The 22585-nt window shown below is 36.3% G+C and overlaps 1 protein-coding gene across 1 annotated transcript in view; it reads right to left on the bottom strand.

The window, feature by feature from the left end:
• Window positions 1–22585, bottom strand: part of SPTBN5 (spectrin beta, non-erythrocytic 5) — a 109094-nt gene that overhangs the window by 999 nt on the left and 85510 nt on the right. The window contains exons 53-63 of the mRNA XM_070935804.1: window positions 21464–21660; window positions 17678–17882; window positions 17193–17387; window positions 15591–15746; window positions 14066–14283; window positions 13619–13808; window positions 10296–10472; window positions 8793–8897; window positions 6306–6848; window positions 4170–4241; window positions 1239–1325 (exon numbers count right to left, since the gene is read on the bottom strand). Of these exons, the coding sequence (XP_070791905.1) occupies window positions 1239–1325; window positions 4170–4241; window positions 6306–6848; window positions 8793–8897; window positions 10296–10472; window positions 13619–13808; window positions 14066–14283; window positions 15591–15746; window positions 17193–17387; window positions 17678–17882; window positions 21464–21660 (2145 nt within the window). The remainder of the gene's footprint in view (window positions 1–1238; window positions 1326–4169; window positions 4242–6305; window positions 6849–8792; window positions 8898–10295; window positions 10473–13618; window positions 13809–14065; window positions 14284–15590; window positions 15747–17192; window positions 17388–17677; window positions 17883–21463; window positions 21661–22585) is intronic.

Here is a 22585-nt window from a genome sequence, read left to right as displayed (position 1 = left end):
CCATATCCTTTAGAGCAGTGATTTTCAAACTGTAAAATTCCGTCAATACTTCTCAAATAAAAATGTGTTTAGTGGGAAAGAGGCATTTTTGAGGCAGGACCTGTCTATTTTAATCTATCCACATTTGTTACGCACATTGGCAAAAGAATGTTCATTCATTGTTACTAGGTGAAGTGAGTTTTAGCAATTTTGCTAATACTTCAAAGGAAATAACAGTGCCTCCTGAAATATGACATGCAAACTTTGTAGCCTAAATATTTTTCTCAAAATGTAACTTTCAAAAACATTATTCTAGAAAATATGACAATATCATAATTTTCTGCATTGTTCCATAAACATTGCCAAGGATCATGGTAACAATCAACCAATCAATCTATAGATGTATTTCAAATTTGATCCAGAAATATTTTAATCAAGCATTTTGCTGATGGTACAGGTCAGCAGTTTTGATTTTTGTTAGTTTTGTTTTTTGTTTGTTTTTATTGAATTTGTATACCGCCCTACTCCCGAAGGACTCAGGGCGGTGAACAGCCATAAAAATAAAACATATAAATACAAAATTTAAAATAGAGATAAAACAAATTAAATAAATTTGGCTGAACCATATTTAAAACCCCAATAATTTAAAACCGAATTTAAAATTCCCATTTAAAAACGGAGAAGTTTAAGTCAGGCCAGCTTGCTGGAATATAAACGTCTTAAGCGTGCGACGGAAGGTGCGCAGATCCGGAATCCTCCGTATCTCGGGGGGGAGCTCGTTCCAGATAGTAGGTGCCCCCACAGAGAAGGCTCTCCCCCTGGGGGCCGCCAGTCGACATTGTTTGGCCGACGGCACCCGGAGGAGCCCCTCTCTATGGGAGCGTACTGGTCGGTGGGAGGCTATTGGTGGTAGCAGGCGGTCCCGTAGATAACCAGGTCCTAGGCCATGGAGCGCTCTAAAGGTGATAACCAAAACCTTGAAGCGCACTCGGAAGACCACCGGGAGCCAGTGCAGCTCGCGCAGGAGGGGCGTTACATGGGAGCGCCACGTCGCTCCCATCACCACCCGCGCGGCCGCACTCTGCGCCAGTTGGAGCCTCCGAGTGCTCCTCAAGGGGAGCCCCATGTAGAGAGCGTTACAATAGTCCAGACGGGAGGTGACGAGGGCATGAGTGACCGTGCGTAACGAGTCCCGATCCAGAAAGGGGCGTTAGGAATTTCAGAGAGATGGTGAGCTAAATGATTATAAAATAAAGTACCTGAATTACTTCCTTCTCATCATTATAGAAGTCAAGTTTATGTCTTCGAAGTTGAACATAAAAAGTGTTCCAAGCTCTTGTCTTTGGCTGAAATAATATAAAATAAAACAACTGTTTCTATACTGTGCATGGATCAATCTTGTCATTATTTAAAATTATTAGTAGCTTGCTTCCACTCTGAAATGGAAGTAGCCTTGGTAGTACAGTGGTCTAAAGCACCCTGTTATTAAGACCAGCTGCCTGCAATTACTGCAGGTTCGAATCTCGCCAGGCTCAAGGTTGACTCAGCCTTCCATCCTTTCTAAGGTAGGTAAATTGAGGACCCAGTTGTGGGGGCAATAAGCTGACTTTGTATAAATGTACAAAAAGGATGAAGGCTATTGCTTAGCACATTGTAAGCCGCCCTGAGTCTCCAGAGAAGGGCAGCATATAACTCAAATTAAAAATAAAAAATAAAAAAAAATAACTGACATTAATCTAATATAGGGTGGAGTAATTCTTTCTGTCCTGAGGCCACAGTCAATCTTCTGCTGTAATTAGAGCTTGCCTCTTCTTCTGTGTATAAGGCGCCACATATACACAATCTTTAGACTAACCTTGGTGAGGGGCAAAGCTTTTACAATGACCCTGCTCCACAATGCTGCTCTAATACTGTTGACAAAATTCTTGAGCCATACTTTTTTTTGTATATCCTCAACTCAGCACTGACTCCTGATAGTTATCTGGACAAGTCCTGCAGTTTTTCCTGGCAAGGTTTTTCTTAAGTGGTGCCATTGCTTTCTTCCTACGGCTGAGAGAGAATGACTCTGAGAATGAGAATGACAAAGGCACCCATTTGGCTTCCTGCCTAAGGCAAATCCAGAATTTACGGTCTCCCAGTTTCCAGCTGTACCTTAACTTCTAAACCAAACTGACTGTCTTGTTTCCCTGATTCCCTTAATAATAAGGAAGCAGGGATTCAGTAAAAAGTAGGCAGGGCTGTCTGGGACTCCACAGTGTAAAACTAGTTTTGAGGGGTCCCATGTAGATCTTTGAGCCAAGGGAAATCCACCTGAGATGTAATAAAGTTTACATAATTGGTAGTTCTTTCTCTTGTTAAACAAACCTTTTGGTGGTAGTAAAACGGGGTTAGATTTTGTAAGCTAAATGTTAATGATCTTTGTAAGAATTTAGTTTTCATATATTGACAAATAGTAATATGAGCCAAGGTGATCTGTAAATTTCAAGTCTTGCTTTTAGTGATATAATAAATAAATGTGCAAAATAGAAAGAGCAATAGCACTTAGACTTATATACCACTTCACACTGCTTTACAGCTCTTTCTAAATGGTTTACAGAGTCAGCATCTTGCCTCCAACAACCTGGGTCCTCATTTTACCGACCTTGGAAGGAGTCAACCTTGAACCCTGTCAGGATCAAACTCCTGACAGTGGGCAGAGTTAGCCTGCAATATTGCATTCTAACCACTGTGACACCATGGCTCAGGCAATTCAACAAAACTAAGTTAATGAAGTAGCATTTTGGCATTGCAGCTAACTTTATACATGTATTGTGTTAGGAATACCAAAAGGAGAGGAAGCAGGACAGGCTAGAATAAATATGAAGGGGGAAAAAGGAGAAAGAAAATTTCTGAAAGAGAAACGTATGGCAAGAAAAACATCAATCCTTGAATTATACCTAGAATTATCCTTCATTTAGTTTTTTCAGATAAATTCTTATAAAAAAGGAAAATCCAGTTAGTTTAATATAATCTCAGGCTAATCATGTCCCACCTTAACTTTTTTCTTTTATCATATTTCATTGGCTTTTTAATTAATAATCAAAACAAAGAGTAAAGAAGGACAAGACATGAAGATAAGAGTGATGGAGGTACTATTATACATAGTCAAAGAGAAGAAAAAAAAGAACACATAAAAGTGCTTTCACAAAAAAGGGAAATAAATATAACAAAGGAAAAAATGATATATTTCACTATAATAAACATTTACATATGTGTGTGTGTGTGTGTGTGTGTGTGTGTGTGTATATATATATATATATATATATATATATATATATATATATATATATATATATATATATATATTCGTTTTCTCAGGTTTTCGCCGGTGTCTGTATGTAGGTCTTTGATTATTCGGGTCTTCTCCCACGTAAAATTGGAAGTGTCTTGGCGACGTTTTGACGAAGTCTCATTCGTCATCTTCAGGCTGGTGTTCTCGGCTTCATGCTTCCAGGAGCACGAAGCCGAGAACACCAGCCTGAAGATGACGAATGAGACTTCGTCGAAACGTCGCCAAGACACTTCCAATTTTACGTGGGAGAAGACCCGAATAACCAAAGACCTACATATATATATTCATATATATTCAAACACACACACACATATATAGATACATACATACATATTATTCAATATATATTCCTATTATACTTATTTCATTATAAGAATAAACATTTACAATTCTATGTATACTTGCCTAATGCAATATTATCCAAACATATTTCTAGTACATATTATATTATAACATTAAACATTTACAATTCTATATACTCATCTAATGCAAATATTATTTAAATATGTGTAGATTTTGAATACATTTATACAATCATTTTTTAAAACCTGCTATATTTTGTATAAATGAGCCTCTAGTGCTCTGTCAGCACTAGAGTAAATGCAGCTTGAAGTGCTGACATCGTCCCACGTTTCATTATTCACGTCTGTACAAAGACGGCTGTCTCTACGAAATCAAAGACTTATAAGCATAAGCAGGTATCTGCTCATGTGGCAAGTGCAGTTAGATCTTCTATCCATTGAATAAATGGAGCCATACAATTATCTTTACAACATATCAATTTGTTAGCCGTATTAAGGGAGGGATGCCCTATCTTAACTTTTCATTCACATCATGCAGGTATTCTACTTACATTTACCTCTTTCCTTCTTGAAAGGACCTGGTCTCTTTTTTCTAGAAAACCTGCCATAATGTATTGGTTTGCAGAAATCTGAAATGCATAAGAACCATGCAGGTAATTTAATCTGTTATGATGAAATCTTGAATACAATAATTCATTCATAAATTTCTACAATAATATGAGAGAAAAAATGCCATGCACACAATCTACAGGTGGGAGATAGAGTGGGAGGAGATGGAACTAAGTAAACATTTTATTTAGGGAATACAAATCAGTAGATAATTAAGTCTCCAGGCTTGGAAATATTAATCTTTATGTATCTGAATAATGAAGACTGAATTACTGAAGCAATTTGATATCCTAGAGGCCTCTGACTGGGCTACTGCTCTCACTAATGATTTATAAAGTTTCATTGGATCATCCAACTAATCTAACCATCCTTCTGCCAAAGGGAGACTAATGGTGATAGGTTATATTTTGCCTTATTGATGGCTGGATGATGTTAGAAGATGCCATAAATCAGAAGAAAAAGAAATGGCAGATTTTTTAGCATTAAGAACTGTACGTTTAAAGAGGAAGTGTGCTTTTTTAAATGAAAAGTAGATGACAGTTGTCTTTTCTATCATACACTGTAATGATAAAAATATCATTTATCCTGATCTTTTGAGTTTATGCGTATATGCATGTCTTTGTCTCTCTGCTGCATGTGTGTGCATGTTTATAAACATGCTGTTCAGCATTGGATTTGAATGGAAAAAAACCTTCAGAGCCTCAAGCAACATCTATAGTTCCTTAAAGGAGCTACACTTCTTGGCAAGAAAAATATGTCTTTGGTTTGAAAAGTTGCATCTATATGCTATATACATATCTCCATGCACAATTTTGTACAACTATCCTAATAAACAATGTTGCTTAAGAATGAGGATTTTAGAATGTTTCTGGTGGATCTTTGAGGATTATTGTGTTTTATATGCAATTTAGAAAATGTCTAATTTATTCTTGGGCTTGCAGTTTTCTTTAATATTCAACACATAAAATTACTATGAACAATTTCAGATAACTAGCCATTCTACAAACAGGACATCCCAGTTTATTAGTTTCCTTTGACCCATTCATTTTCCCATGACCACGACAAAGTAAAATACAGTAAATTGAATGCATCTGATCTAGCATGGTTGCCTTCTTTTTCGCAAGATTTTTTATTCAGACCTGATATTTTATCATTAAACTGGGAGATGGATAGTAGGACAGATCAGATATACTGACAACAGGTACACAGACTGCCTTAGGCCAATCATCAGAGCCAATGAAACTACTTATGCAACATTAATCAGTGAGGCCAAGAAAGTTCTCCATATGTGGCAAAATCTCATGCAGCCACAGAAAAATGGTACCAAGCACAAAAGGGCAAAGAAACAATCTATTTTGTGAGAGAATGGGAACCTATGACTGGTAATAGCCCGCGATCCTCTTTCCTGGAAAAAGCAAAGAAGAAAAGTAAACTATTTTGTCTAAGATTTGAATCAAATATAAGTAAATACTGGGTTTTTAATATTGAGAGATCAGCCATTATCTGTGCAGTCCTAGATGAACCTAAAACTTGCAATTCTAAAATACCTACTAGGAATTCTAGAATGATGACCTTGTAAAAAATAGGTTATTTCAGCTTGAGTGTCTTTCTCTTCTCTTAATATGAAGCAACATTTTTATGGCAATGACTAACATTTTCATTATCTCTCAACCCATTTTTGATGGCTGAAAGCCATATATGATACTTACCAAATTACATAATTGAGGTGTTAAGATCAGTATTTTTGCCTTGGGTTTTTTTCCCCTTCAATTTCAGGGTGGGTGGGGATAGGTATCAAAAGGGGTTTTCTGCTAAAAATTGGCAGGAATTTCTGCTTCATTAATAGATTGCAGCTGAGTTTCAGTGCTATAATCCTGGAGGGCACTGACCCATAAAAATGAAAGAAGAATGAGACTGGAAAATTTTGCTCACAATTGGCAATACTTTTGGCTGTTTTGAAGAAAGACCTCACCTGATTATGCATTTTGGAATGTTTCTTATGAATCAACATTATTTTATATAAAAATAAGTAATGACATCATTGTTCAGTCAACAAAAGGGTAGCACAAAAGGGAATAACTTACTTGGGAAGTAGTTTCTGATCCTTCTGATGATAAATCTGAGTGCAAAATTTTTTGGCAATCATCAGGGGATCCTTTACCATCCTGAGATTTCATTTCACTAGTTTCTAACTCAGAGGTAGAAGTTTCACAACTATTTATCACATCTGACGGATTAAAATCACTATTGTGTGACTCCAAAAATCCAACATTAGATTGCTGGATATTCAAATCTGAGGTCAATAAAGGAGATAAAGAATTCTCAGTTTCTGGCATGGAATTTTCTAAGCCAAGCACTCTTGGTTCAGGAGAATCATTTATCAACATCAAGTCTTCTTCAGAACTGATTTGGTGCAAACTCTCTTTAGAGTTTTGGGAAGTAGAGACATGGAAGGGATCTCTTAAATTGGGAATTGAGGACGTAAGTGATACTTGCTGAGTTTTCTTTGACTCAAGTATTGTGCTTCTTTTATCTGAATGTCGCCTTCTTAGTGAGGGGACTTTGATCAATGTGGTCATTTGCTCATTTTCTTCTATAGTCATTTGTTTCAGTAGCTTCAATTCTCTCTGGAAAAAAATCATTTGGAATGAGTGGGAGGACACACAAAAGACTGCTTTGTATTGAAAATCTATCATTAGTTCTACATGAAATTTGCAAGTTTCTGGCCACTTTATCAAATGATTTTTAGGCTTCTGCACGTAGAATTATTCATTCCTTGAACACATATGCATATGAGTATGGAAGATTTCATCCCTGTATGTAAGTTTGTTACAAATGTCTCACATAGTTTCTATACCATTAGGAAACCACAATGGAGTATGAATGTTGAATTTTCTTTCCTGTCCTTGCTCCAATTGTGAAAGAAAACATACAACTGGGTAACAGCTCCACTGATTCACTATTTAGTCAAACTACTACTACTACTACTACTACTACTACTACTACTACTACTACTACACTATTACCATCACTATTTTGTCACTATTGCCATTTTTGGGTTGTAATGTACACCAATAGTCATTGGCAATTTTCACTGACACTTTCAGAGTGACTTATACAAAATGAAACAAAGAGTGAAGAATAGTGGGTAAACGAAATTAAAGACGTGAAATAAGAGAAAAGGAAATCTAATTAAACAACTGTTTATATCAAGCCTGTTTAATACTTTTGGGTCCTTGCAAACCATCCTTACTTCCATTACAACCAGGTAATGAATCATGTGTTGTCTTTTATTTTTAAATTACTCATTTGTCTGTAACTGAAAATCTCATCAATTCTTTCCAGACATGACATTCTCAATCTTCCCCCTCCTCTTGCTCTTTCCTCAAATATTTACCTTCCAATTTGATCTTTGTTCATTCTTTCTGTATTAGAAATGTGATTTCATGCTCATCACTCTCCCTTGTATTTAATCTATGCTCACTTCTTATCCATTGATTCTTGACTTTATGTCTTCTTTTCCTACTCACACCTCTTAAGTAATTCTTTGCCATTGCATTCAATTTATTTTTATATTTTTCCTGATTTCAATTATATACATAACAATGTAGGCAGAAAAACAGTCTTATTTGCTTCTTTTCTCAAATACACATTCCTAACAGATCACACAATGCTGGCCAAATATTGAGAAGTAGAAGTCACAGAGGCTACAGAGAGAATAAGAATAACCACACTAGAGTACTCTACTACTTTGCAAAAATAACACAGTTTAAAAACAAACCCAAAGAAATTTAAAGCATTTTCAGAACAATGCAGAAAAACATTAATCTTTTCCCAGAGGAAAAAACCTCTTGGAAAATTGGCAAAGAGATTTGATGCTTTTTGAGGTGACCTTCCATGGTAGCTATTTCACAGAAGGAGCAAAAACCAGTAAGAATGTTGAAAGCTGGGATTTAAGGGAAGAAAAAAAATCAGGGCAGGATGAGGTCAATCCATTCCTTAACTGCCATTGTCTTAAATTGGTGTCCCCCCCCCAGCAAGATCACTTCTTTGGAACAATAGATCTCTTCATACATCCATTAAGTAGCACTTCTGGCTCTGGCTCTGACAGCCACATAACAGCCATAATCTGTAAAGAAAAGGTTGCAGAACCTGACAGTCTACTTACACAGACATCTCCTTATAGATATCCACTTGGAAATGAAAAGTGTGGATGATGTAATGCTCTGTAATTTTCACACTGCTCTATAAAGGAAGAGCAGAGTGCACATGTGCCAGACAACTGAGGGAAAAAACAACAACTAAAGATGCTCCTCCATCATTCCTGTATTTTAAACCCCTGTGGTTAGAAGGCTGTCCTTTTCTTTTTTAAAATCATTGGGCTATTGTTGCACATAGTAATCTATACATAACCATAAGAAGGCCTAGCATAATATAAAAACCAAGTTTGAGTGAATTGCCACCTTATTATTAAGCTTAAGTATTTTTAAGCTTTGGGTTTGGGAAAGATGATGAAAGGTATTTATATACGATCTGTCCACCAAATGTCTTCCTTGTGTTTAACACAGTACCTTTGTCTTTCTATTCAACTGTGCAAACTTCTCTTCTTGGGCTTCTAGCATTTTTTCAAAGTCTTGATGCTTCTTCAACAGATGTTTAACATCAGAGACAGAATTCTAGGGAATGAAGTCAATAAATGCAATTATTTAATACAGAAATGCCATTTTGGGCGGGGAGGGGGAGAGGAAAGAGCAGAATAGGGAGAGAGAGAGAGAGAAACATCCAAGTTGGTTGTGAGGAATGGCTATGAAGCTTTCCAGCAAATGAAGCACAGATGACTCTTTCCATTTTTCATTAACGAGGTTATATTTGGAATATGAATGTTGGAAGGCAACAAGATTTGTGTCTTTACTTGATTTATATGACAAGAGCATTCAATTTTGAAGGAATTTTGTTTAGGGAAAGGGCGGGGTGGCAATAGTTATTGGCTCAGCAGCATGCAGTGATTGCAGCAATTTCAGTAGAAATTCCCACCCAGCCGTCATATCAGTGGGAGTTTTTCCTCTCTCCTGATGGCAACATTGCTGCATGCCTAGAAAGTCAGCTTTGCTGTCACTGTGGCTATGGATGGAATTCTTTCAGTATTATACAATTAAGCCTGGTGGCTCAGCAGACTGCTGAGATAGCATTGTGATTAACACCAGCTGTCTGCAATTACTGTAAGTTCGAATCTCACCAGGCTCAAGGTTGACTCAGTCTTCCATCCTTTCTAAGGTAGGTAAATTGAGGACCCAGTTTGTGAGGGCAATAAGCTGACTTTGTATAAATATACAAAAGTATGAAGGTTATTGCTTAACGCATTGTAAGCTGCCCTGAGTCTCCGAAGAAGGGCGGCATGTAAATCAAATTTTTTTTAAAAAAGCCGTAAGCCTGCGTCTCATGGGTTTGTTTTTAGAAGACTCATTGGCTGAATTTGAGTTGTTCATTCTGCCTCAGCACTAATCTTATAGAGTGGCTGAGGGCAAAATGACGGGAGCTTACTTGAGTTCCTGAAGGAAAGGCAGGCTATAAATCAGACACAAACTTCTCTATCCTTTGGCAAAATGACAGCTGGGAAAAATAGAGTGATAGAAAGATGTTTAATATGAAGGGCCTGGTGGCTCAGCAGACTAAAAGCATTGTGATTAACACCAGCTGACTGCAATTACTGTAAGTTCGAATCTCACTAGGCTCAAGGTTGACTCAGCCTTCCATCCTTTCTAAGGTAGGTTAAATGAGGACCCAGTTTGTGGGGACAATAAGCTGACTTTGTATAAATATACAAAAGTGTGAAGGCTATTGCTTAACGCATTGTAAGTTGCCCTGAGTCTCCAGAGAAGGGCGGCATATAAATCAAATTAAAAAAAATGTATCCTTTCTTATTTCGTGCAATAAGAGAAATTCAAAAGAAATTTCCCAGTGTTCTGGGGAAAAGCTAAAAAATAAAAGTATGTAATTAAAATGTTTCAGAAGTGGTACAGTTGTTTTGGGATAGGTTTGAGTTTGGCATTTTTCACTATACTATGCTTACTTACCCCATAATTTGAATCTGAAAGAAAACTCTCCTTTGCTGTCAACCAGGTTTCAGCAAAGTCCAGCTCCCTTTTTAATAGCTGGATCTCCCAGTTTTCCTCATACAAATCCTTCTTCAGGTCCCAGATTTCCCTCACTTTTTGCATTAGCTCCAATAATTCAGAGAGTTTCTCTTCGATCTAGAGAAACAAATTCCCATAAGGAAATTGAAGGAGGGGAACAAAAATATTAAAAAAATGATCATTTCATTTCTCATTTATTACATAAATTGAGTTTCAGGAAACTTCTTGAGCTACAGTATTTTGTTTTGGGGGATTCAGTCCTAAATTATGTACAGTAGTGAAATTGTCTTTTTCCCCCCATGAAACAAGAATTTCAAAAGAATTTCAAAGTGATATACAATACCCACTAAATGCCAACAACCAATAAAAAATAGAGTATAGTTACCCATAGTCTTTAATAACATATTTTAAGTAACTGAGGGAATAATAACAAATGGATATAGTAACATATGGATAGGAAAACAACAGGTTTCAGCTGAACCCTAACAGGACCGAGTGGCTCTGGTTTTGGGGCCTTCTGGATCAGTTCTTCATGATCTGGCACAGACAAAGTCTGTGTGCAATCTGGGTGCAATCCTTCTAAACTGATGATTCCTGCTTGAGGAGCAGGTGGCAGACATGGATAGGAGGACCTTTGCATAACTTTGAGTTGTACACCAGTTGCACATTTTCCTGAACTACATGCCCTATTTATCTCTAGAATGGGTTACTATAACATGGTCTACATGCAGCGGCTCTTTAAGAATATCTGGAAGTTACAGCTGGTGCAAAATGCAGTTGCGTTTACTTTTTCTGCCATGGCAGAAAGAAAGAAGAAGATGGACAAAGAGAAGAGCAAACATAAGGCTTGGATTTAAATGCCAAAAATGAGGTGGATCAATTGTACAATATAATCTTTGCCTGGAAGTCCTGCAGATCCACAATATTGTGAATATTTTGAGGACTTGACCAATTTGTTTTTGGAGATTGCAATAACTTTTAATTTTTTTATCCTGAAAAATGCAAATAGAATAGTTTCCTAAAAATGAGCAAAATTCATATTTAGTAATAGGACTTTTAACAATTTTTATCCCCCTGCGTCATTTTCAGATCTTTTTTTACAATTCATAAGGCAAGCTGAGTAGCATTACGAAAATCAACATGAAGTTATTAAGATAACATGACCATAGGGAACTTTTCAAACAAATCCTGTTCTTTTCTTCCCTCTTTCTTCATATAGTCCGAAGGATTACATGTTGTATTTAGATCTGGAAACCTTGAGCCTGACTGGGTTGTCTCATATCAAGTTACCATCTTATTCTCTCCCTACGCTGTTTGTACTTTTTTTAGATCACAAGATCAATTTATTTATTTTGAAACTTTATCTAGATGCCTTCTGCCATCCCTATTTTAATCCTCTCAATCACTCTGAAAAGAGGGTAAGACAAGTGACTCTTGCAGTTGAAAAGAAAATTAAACTGGAATCTCCTCAATCATTTCTATATCCATACCACAGATGCAAGTGCAATAATTAGGTAATGTTTGTTGAAGTCAACTTAGATACAAGATTCAGAGTAATTTTTAAAGAAGTGAAACAAGTTAAATTAACCATTTCAGCATTTTCCAACCTGACATCCTTTTGATGTGTTGGAATTGCAATTTCTAGAGTTTCCAGGTAATATTGTTGGAATTGCACTCTCAACATATCTGGACAGTGTCAGATTAGGAAAGGCTGGGCTTTCCTTGTAGAAAAAAAAGATACAAAATTTACATGCATGCACATCTCCAAGAATCATTGCTTATGATGCGTAGAACTAAGGTTCATTGTAGTGTGAGTTAAACCCAATTAAAACACTTTCTTAATATCCTAGTTTGTTGAACTGTTTCCCATAATTTTCCAATTTAAATGAACTGAGAGTCTTGGCAGGCAGGGCTGCCTTTGCATAAAAAAAAACTCATTCATATGTCAGTTTATAAAAGATAAAGTAAGCAAGGGCATATAGTTTCTGAATGTTTGGCATAAGGGAAGCTTGTTTTTTGCTCACTTTTGGTGATGGGGCATAGTTTGTCAGTTTTCAAAGGAATGTTATGAGGTCCTCAGTTTTAAAACTTTTAAACGCTTTAAAGTTTTTATTTTCCCCCCAGATTGCACTATAAAAATGTTACAGAATAAAGTCTCAAATATTCTGCAGCCTATTTGAAAGAATAGGAGAAAGAAATCTCCTGACAAGCCCTATAAGAAAATGAGAGAATACCAGCTTCAGCTAGAAAGTGAGGCAATTGCAAACTTTTTAGTAAATGTAAATGCATAGGATTTGCAACTGTTTAGCATCTGCTCAAGAATCAAGCTCAGTGTAAAAGGGTTTGAAAACTTACTTTTTCAAGAAGATAGATAGCCATTAACATACACACTAATGCTTATTCTAGCCTAGCACATTCTAAGAGGAGCTTTGATATCTCACTGACTAGTAACTTACTCCATTAGTTTTATTTGGGTACAGCATGGATCTTGATGTCATGCTCCTAATTTTTTCTTGCTCTTGGGTCACAGCTAATTTCTGAACCCAGCTGGGAAGATTAGTATGTTTGTAACTTAAGTGCAGAAACCAATAGTGGGATTCAATTTTTTTTACTACCGGTTCTGTGGGTGTGGCTTGGTGGGCGTGGCAGGGGAAGGATACTGTAAAATCTCCATTCTCTCCCCACTCCAGGGGAAGGATACTATAAAATCCCCATTTCCTCCCAATCAGCTGGGACTCGGGAGGCAGAGAATAGATGGGGAGGGGACCAGTCAGAGGTGGTATTTCAAAATTTCCGCTACAGGTTCTCCAGAACTGGTTAGAACCTGCTGAATACCACCTCTGGTAGAAACCAAACATGCAGACTCTTCTGTTATGATGAAAGAAGAGTCCTATATTTAATCACAAGCCTGTCTTGTCTTAGTTCCTTTTCCTACAGCCCTCCCATTGTGTACATGTGTATGCAGTAATAATAATTTATGTTATCCGATTTACTGACGCAAACACTTGGTTGCAAAAAGGCAGTTCATAGTTCACTCATTCAAGTGCTTTAATGCCAGTAAATGCATTCCTTGTTTCAATTCATTTAAAGCATTTAAAGTACATTCTCTTGTAGTTCTAGGCATCTCACAACAGTGGTGAAAATGCAGAAATATAAAATAACAAGAAGCAAAAAGATTAACTATATTGTGTGTATACTCTGAAGCTTCACAACATGCTATAATTTCTATTTCAACTTATTGATTTCTTTAATCAGTAGCTTACTTCCATGCACATAAAATGTCCTTCCTTCACCAGATTATTTCCAGTTTGCTCCAAATCTTCATATTTCAGCCCTTGTTTGTCTATGTCAAGCTTGTACTCCTTGTGGCGTTTAATAAGCAATTCAGCTCCCAGAAGATCACTTGCTACCTCCTCTGAAACAATCAGGGAATGCATCTTTCTTGCCCAGGCTCTGCGAAAATCCCAATTAAAAAGTGGTATTATTACTTTATGAGATGCATTGGGTACATGGTAAGTAAATAATCCACGCACAAGTCAAAATGTGAAATCTAGTTTCCACTGTATTATATTCAAAAGCAATGTAGATATGAGTATAGTATACATGTATCCAAAAGTTTTTAAAATTTGCTGTATCAAGATTTCATCTGCACCTTCCCTCCAGCCTTTAATATTATGAAAGAAAGCTCTTTCAGGCTAATTCATACATACATCAACTCTCTGCAGTCATTGAAGTAGATTTGGACTTGTTCAGCCTGCTGTAATTTCAGCTTTCTTTCCACACACTTCTTGTCTAATTTTTCCCAGCACTCATCAACTTCAGAAAGTCTGTTCATCATGTTCTCCCTGGGTAGAGGGTAGAGGCGGCCCAAGCGCCAGGCCTCTCCTCTAACCCTTTCCAACTCCTTTGCGATGGCTGCTAGTTCCCTCTGAAATACACAAAGGAAAACTAATTGGTTTGGAATATTGCTTCTTTCCCATAGGGCTTCATAACTTTTTACTAGGTAGAGTGAGATGGATCTGATTTGCAGTTTGCTGCAATCTGAATCAATTGCAGAAAATACGACTTCAGCAACAGAGTGGTCAATGCCTGGAATGCATTACCTGACTCTGTTGTTACATCCTCAAACCCTCAAAACTTTAACTTTAAACTATCTACCATTGACCTCACCCCATTCCTAAGAGGTCTGTAGGGGGCGTGCATAAGCGCACCAGCGTGCCTACCGTCCCTGTCCTACTGTCCCCATTTATTCATACTCATGTCCTGTCTTCATGTCCATGTTTATATTTATACCTGTTGTCTCATACATGTTTGACTAACTAACTAAATAAAAATAAATGAATCACTTGTCATTAATACAATCTCAAACAACATGAAGAAGGAAACAATCTGAGAAAAAGAGGAAGTCAGAACAGAGAGAGAACAGTGAAAAAAAAACAATGTGAGATGGCATCCATGGATCACCTAACAGAGAGGTGGGTAATGTAAAAGTCCCATCACAAGCTTGGTCAATACTTACTTGCTCCCCTACTTACATTAGAAAAGCAAATGACAGATATTTTTCCTGCCAACAGGAAATTTATCAATCAATTTCTTTAACTTGTCCCAAAATAAACTTTTTAGGATAACAGCACATGGAAGATGAAAGTGATAATCTGTCAGGGCAAAACAAACTGCCCACTCAGGGACTTGAAGAAAATGCATTGATTTGGCAAAAAAGAGTAGTCTTAACTCTCTTTGATATTTTGATGTTAATATACGTTTACACTCTTTTACATTGTTTTTTGTTTGTTTGTTTGTGAGTGTTACTCTTTTACTCTTCTTCTATTTTGGAATGATTTTATCATTTTCTTTAAAAAAATCAAATATTTTATTGTTTTCTTAAAAAATCAAGTATCTCTCAGAAGCAGCAATATGAAATACAATAAATAAAAAATAAATGGTTAAACTAACCCTGAGTAGATTGCTATTAAGAGTAAGTAAGAGAGTTATAGTAAGAGAGCAGCCAATTTCTTTAAGGCGGTGAACAATAATCCCATCATTGGAAATTCTGCATACTGAAATGTCAGATTTTTTGATTATACATATAAAGTCTGTCTGTCTGTCTGTCTGTCTGTCTGTCTGTCTGTCTGTCTGTCTGTCTGTGTCTGTCTGTCTGTCTGTCTGTCTGTCTGTCTGTCTGTCTGTCTGTCTGTCTATAAAGTCTGTTTTTTCAAAGTGACTGTTTCTCCTTACCTCCACTCCTTCATGTTGGCTAAGGAGGGTCTGAACTCCAAGTAGGTCATAACCATAATAATCTCTGGTCACAACAGCCTCTTTCTCCTGCATCCAGCCTTTTAGGTCATCCACATCACGATCATATTGATGAACTTGATGAGCTGCTCTGAGATTCTGATGAAAGGAAAAATGTTTCAGTAAGACTTGTCCCTAACAAATCAGTTTAAAATTGCTCATGATGTAAGGCAGATACAAGTGAGAGATACTGACTCACATTCAGTGGTGGGTTCCTCCCGGTTCAGCCCGGTTCGGCTGAGCCGATAGTGGTGACGATATGACATTACCGAATCGGTTCTCTTTGTCCGGGAGCTGGGCCCTCCCGCCCACCCCAGCGTTATTTCTACCTTTTATTTCTTCTTTTTAGCCCAGCTGATAGGTGCGGCAGAGTGGATTGCCGCACCTCAGCTGGGCAGATTCCCAATGCGCTTGCGCGGAGTGCTAGTTTGGCGGAGATCGCGCGCGAAGCACGTGCACAAAGAGAAATGGTAGTAAAGCTGGTTAGACCCCACCACTGCTCACATTGCTGTAGTATCATACGTTTGTGTGTTATAAATTATGTTTTAAATAATCTGATCAGTTTCAGTTACATCTTCATTTTTTAAGGAAAATGCTGTGGTTGTTTGACACAGTCACTGCTAGTCAACAAATCTTATTCTAATGGTACAAGATCATACAGAGGTAAGTTATGCTTCTATCAAGCACTTTTATTCATATCCATTTCATGTATTCATAATTATGTTTATACTTATATCTGTTATCTAATACATGCTTGACAAAATAAAATAAATAAATAAATAAATAAATGTGCATTATCAGTGGTACTTGTACTGTGTTTTCCCAAAAATAAGACCCTGTCTTATACTTTTTGAACCCCAAAATAAGTGCTTGGCCTTATTTTCGGGGAGTCTTATTATTTTGGGGTACGTGGAGCAAGATGGGGCTCCTCTTACCATCTTACCTGATTTCCAGCTCTGCGTTTAAATATTTTTGGGGAGGACTTATTTTCAGGGGGAGGCTTATTTTAGCGCATGCGCTCAAAAGCCAGATTGGATTTATTATCAGGGGATGTCTTATTTTTGGGGAAACAAGGTAATAGCATTATATAATCAAGAATAGTAAAACGTGAATCAGCTTGTCCATAATTTTTGATTATATATAGTAACTCATAAAGTATAATCAACAATTTTCAATCATGACAACACTGCGATAATGCAAAAGTGGGCCAGTTTGTGGGCATCAGAGATTACATTTTAACAGGCGTGGTCTTTCAAAGGGCAGAACAATAATTTGTTAACTGGAGAGTCAGGGCTAAACTTTTTCATATTTGGAGGTTTGGGAAAGATACAAAGATAAAAAAGATATATACAGCCTATTAAAAATTCAACAAACTTCTTTTACTTAATATAACTGAATAACAGGGAAACTCTTTGCCAATCTTGGGTGATCTAATTTTTTTTTTTTAAAAAAACTACAACAAAGGACTGGGATGATATGTAATACATGACCCATACATGGCTCATTCATGTCCTAAGGAGCACATCTGGATACTAGGAAGCTTACCTCTGCTCTTATTTGGACAGCTTGTTGCAATCTCTCCCATTTGTCATGGATATCCTGGGTTTTTTTCTGGATGTGGCTTATTTGATTGTGACACACAGTTCTAAGGTGAGATGCTAGATTGTTTATCAGTAGAACTTTGGTATGGCCTAGAGTTTCTACCTCTTTCATAAAATCTTCAAATTTTTTCTCTAGAACCTGTAGCATCAACAAAGAAGTAGCAGTAGGAGTTATTCAAAATCTTCCTTTTATTTCTTGATATTAGTCTTGAGATAATATAAAAAAAGTGGCAAATAGGGCTTGGAAAGTAAATAAGCATTTTAAAAAAGGTATATGCTTAACAACTAATAACAATAAGCATATGTAAACCATTGCTACCTGTAGTCTGTCTCATGTAAACTTTTAAAAAGCAAGGAACATCAGGAAGTATAGAATATAAACTATAAAACAGTGTAGTTGAGGTATTCCAAGGACAACATCTGCTTTACCTCCACATTCTCCAAATCCTGACCATAGTTATCTGATTCAGCCATATTCTGTTTGCTCAACAGCCAAGCATCCACCAGTTGGGTTTCCCTCTCAAATTGATGCAGTTGTGATTGTTCCTGCAAAGCTGTTATTTGTCTCTCTGCTCCATCCTGGAGAGACAGGTATTGTTCTAAAACAGACTGAAGTTTGGGCAGGATAATTGGACTATAAAGAGAGATAGAGGGACACAGACATAGACACAGATACAGACAGAGAGTTTAGAAAATAGGCATCACTCATTTATATCGCTATCCCTGTTCCCAGCAATTTTCATATACAGCTCTTGTCTAACTCAAACTAAAAATTTATATTTATTACCTATTTCTCTGTCATTCTACGTATTAGAACTGCAGAAAAAACAATTGCTACCAACCTGCCTTCCATTGAGGACCTGTATATTGCAAAATGTACAGTCAAAAAGATGGTTGTAAAAATATTTACAGACCCCTCACATCCTGGACATAAACTGTTTCAAGTCCTACCCTCAAAACAACGCTATAGAGTATTGCACACCAGAACAACTAGAAACAAGAACAGTTTTTTCCCGAACCCCATCACTCTGCTAAACAAAAATTCCCTCAACACTGTCAAGCTATTTACTTAGTCTGCACTACTATTAATCTTCTCATCGTTCCCACCACCCATCTCCTCCAATTTATGACTGTAAGACTGTAATCTTGTTGCTGGTATCCTTACAATTTATATTGATATTGTTTCCTGATTGCTTATTTGTACCCTATGACTATCATTAAGTGTTGTACCTTATGATTCTTGATTAATGTATCTTTTCTTTTATGTACACTGAGAGCGTATGCACCAAGACAAATTCCTTGTGTGTCCAATCACACTTGGCCAATAAAAAATTCTATTCTATTTTATTCTATTAGTAATGGTCTGAAATGTGAAAATGTACATATAAGATGTGCATGAATACTATTTGTTTCCAGAGAAATCCATTGTTTGCAAAATTAGTACCGTATATTCAGGGTCTTAATTAATTCCAGATGTAATCCAAGCCATGCTTAAATCTGAGCAGGATGACCACTTTTTAAGTACCCTGATTGCATTCTATTCATAGAGAAAAGGACTTCTACCTTGGCTTTTCTCTCAATTTTCAGGATAAGATGAGGTAACTGCATATTGAAAGCTTAACTTGGCACCAGATTTTTTTTTTTAAAAAAAGTTTTTTTTTATTTTTTTCCAAACATACAAATTACATCCTTCTGGAACAGAGCTTTGATCCAATCATTACTTTGTTCAATTTTTAACAAAATCTTTAACAAAATTTTATCTATTCTATTTTGCCATAGCACTTATTTCCAATAACAGTGAGGAAAATAAAAATAATTATACTGGGATTAACAGTAACTAAAATGATTACACTGGGATTAACAGTGAGAAGAATAGAGATAATTACACTGGGATTAATAGTGAATAAAGATGATTACACTGAGATTAGCAGTGAGAAAAATAAAGATGATTACGCTGGGATTAACAGTGGAATAAAGATGTATTTTGTACATTGGGATTAACAGTGGAAGGATAAAAGAAAAGGTTAAATTAGAAAATTGATAGCTATAATAATTGGGATATTGCTTAAATATATATAACAATTGTGATAATTTGAACATTTATTACCTAAGTGAAAAAGAAAAGAAAACTGAAACATGATTATGATTTGTAAACAAAAATTACTTAATTGGTATTATATAAATGGTATGGTTTGATAGACAGAATTTAGGATAATTGGGAAATTGTATTAAAGAGCATTATTTGAACTAAGAACTATGTTTAAATGTTAAATTGCTATATTTTTAAAATTAAAAAGATAAGATTTAAATTTGATAAAGTAATAATGGAATAAAGATTTATTGAGCATAATGAAATATCAATGTTTGAATTATATTGTTAATAGTGAGGATTTAGGGTAAGAATTGTATTATGAGTTATTAATTGAATTAAGAATTAAGGTGGGTTAATAGAAGGATAATTGTTTTGATTAAGTAAATATGTGTTAATTTTTTAAAGATGGTATTAGTTGAATATGTGATTTCAGATTTAAGTTTTTGTTTTTAATATACTTGGTTTTTATAACTTTAATATGGTTTTTATGTTGTTTTGATTTTTGATTGCAAGCTTACCAGAGTTTGTTAAAGATATAAATATTTTAAGTAAGTAAATAAATAAGTTATTTCTGATCAATCAGAAGGGATATTCGTAATTCCTACTTAACTTCCTATATGTAGAATTTCAAATTTTGATTATTAAAGGTAAAATGATATAAGAACATGCAGTTTTCATACAGATGTCAACTGGACTTAAATAATAACATGGATTCTGAACAAAGAAATTATCAATCAAGAAGCCTGAATGCATAATAAAGCTGTTTCTTTTGTTATGGTTGATTCTGTCATTTTGTTGAGTCTGCAAGCATCAGAAATATTGCATGAATAAATACACCACAAAGCTGATGTTTTGCATTCATAAATCTGAACTAGAGCAACACGTATACAGTTTTTAAAATTCTTGAGACATGTAAGAATTAAAAGTAAAGAAATGAAATTGCTTTTTTGGAATTTGTGTCATCCAGAAAAAACAGAATACATTGATATGGAAATCTTAACATGGCTTGTTATTCCCAGCTGTTTATGCATAAATACATATGCTTCATTATACAAAAATTCCAATTACAAAGGAGTTCCCATCCAGTTTACTGAAGATGGCTTAATTAAGTATGCAAATATGAAAAATTGTTAAGGGATAAACAGCCTCTTGATCTGTTTTCCCTTGCCTTGTAACATTTGCCTTATTCATGCTAATGGTTACACAGCTTCTTGAATCTTCATATCCTCTGGAGCCAACCTGATCTTAATAGCATTTCTGGGATTATCTATTAAGAAGTGATTGCTAGGCATCAGAAACTGTCTGCAACTGGCTAAGCTATAATTTCTTTTGTCTGTTTTCTTCCTTGCCTTTTGATCTCCTCCCAGTGGTGGGATTCAGCCAGTTCGCACCACTTTGGGAGAACCGGTTGTTAACTTTCTGAGTAGTTTGGCAAACTGGTTGTTGGAAGAAATCATTAGGGCAGAGAACCGGTTGTTAAATTACTTGAATCCCACCACTGCCTCCTCCCCATCTGATGCAGCTAACAGCTGCCATAGGTAAGAGGATCTGCATTTGAATCTGTGCCTACATGCCAGTGAAAACTTTTCCTGTTGACCTTCTTGAAAACACAATAAACCTTATTGTGACATTAAGAAAACTTGTTAAGATTTCAGATCCTTATTTGATAAGATCACATTTGAAATTTATCAACTCAATCAAATAGTTACAGGGTTGTTCTTAAATTTTACAACTCATATGCTTGTGACAAAGCAAAAATTCAAATAGCACAAATGTTTGCATGCAGAAGGGGCTTTATGAAAGAACAGTGGTGGGTTTCATATATTCTTACCACCAGTTTCGCAGTGCGCATGCATGCTTGTTTCATGTGCATGCCTTTCGCATTTCCACGCATGTGCTTTGCTTTTGCACGTGCCTTCCACGCATGCGCCCAGTCTTGAAAATGTGGCTAAATAGAACGGCATTATGCCGGGGCCGGTGGGTGGTCCCACCCCGCAGTCACCGCTACCTGTTTGCCCAAACCGGTACGAACCAGCTGAATACCACCTCTGCTGAAGAAGTCTTGAAGATAACAGAAATTGTTTTACAATTGATTCTCCTCTAGAAGGTTTATGGACCCCTACCTTTCTGGGTTATTACTGTTCAAGAAATAGTCTCCTGTTTCTTTCAGCTTCTCAATTCGGGATTTAAATCCCTCCAGATCAAGCTTTGTAGCTTCCATTTTACGTAACAATGCTTGAGTTGATTCTTCATTTCTCCCATAATCTGGAGTTTCTAGCAGAAGTCCTTTTTCTGACATCCAGGATTCCACTTCCAAAAGCTGAAAGAAAAGCAGGGCTGATGGGACTTGCACATGAAACAGATTGTTGTAATCTGCTGAAACAGAACTATATTCAACAGAGACAAAACAAACGAGGCATGCTCTCAACTAAATATGTGGATCAATGAAAATCCTATCCATACCGGTATAGCATATATACATCAGTGGTGGGTTGCCACCAATTCTACCTGGATTGGCGAACTGGTAGCGGTGGCGGGAGACTCTGCCCACATGTGCATGGATGCGCTTGCACGCATGCACACAAGCAAACCAGTAGCAATGGGTTTTGCAACCCACTACTGATATAGTGATCCACTATTGATATATTAGTCCCTTCTGTCAAGTATTTGACACATTATTTTTAATGCAAACACTATGCAATAATTGTACACAAATTTCTACAAAGCCCAAGGAATATTAGATTAAGGATATTTGTTTAATAATCCCTAGCATTGGTCGTTCAAAGGTATTGTGTAGCTATTCCAGTTTTTGTCCATTATAGAATTGGAGGAGGGAAGAAGAAAGAGTAGACTAAACACAGAAAAAGACGCAAGGTTTACACATGGAACATGTTGACTCAATGCTGACAGGATTTCCCATAAAATTCCAAGGAAGAGGAAAGCCCTACAGCATTCTGCTTCAGATGAGGAAAAGGAACAAAACTGGAAAAAGCAGTACAATATTTGACTTTTGAGGAGTCAGACTTTTCCAAAAAGAGGAAACATGATATTTCTTTTCATTCATTTCATTTCATTTAACATTTAATTTAATAAAAGATAGGCAGTAATATCCATTCAGACTCTAATAATGTATTTACTAAATTAATGGAAAATATCTGACTCTCCACATATCTGAACACAGAGACAAGCAAACAGAGGCCTGCTCACACAAATGGCTTCCATGATTTTGCTTGTCTATATAGTTA

Source organism: Pituophis catenifer, unplaced genomic scaffold (genome assembly GCF_029215685.1).
Source record: "Pituophis catenifer annectens isolate HBS135680 unplaced genomic scaffold, rPitCat1.0.hap2 SCAF_1, whole genome shotgun sequence".
Lineage (NCBI taxonomy): Eukaryota > Metazoa > Chordata > Lepidosauria > Squamata > Colubridae > Pituophis > Pituophis catenifer.
This window is presented reverse-complemented; position numbering and strand designations above follow the sequence as displayed.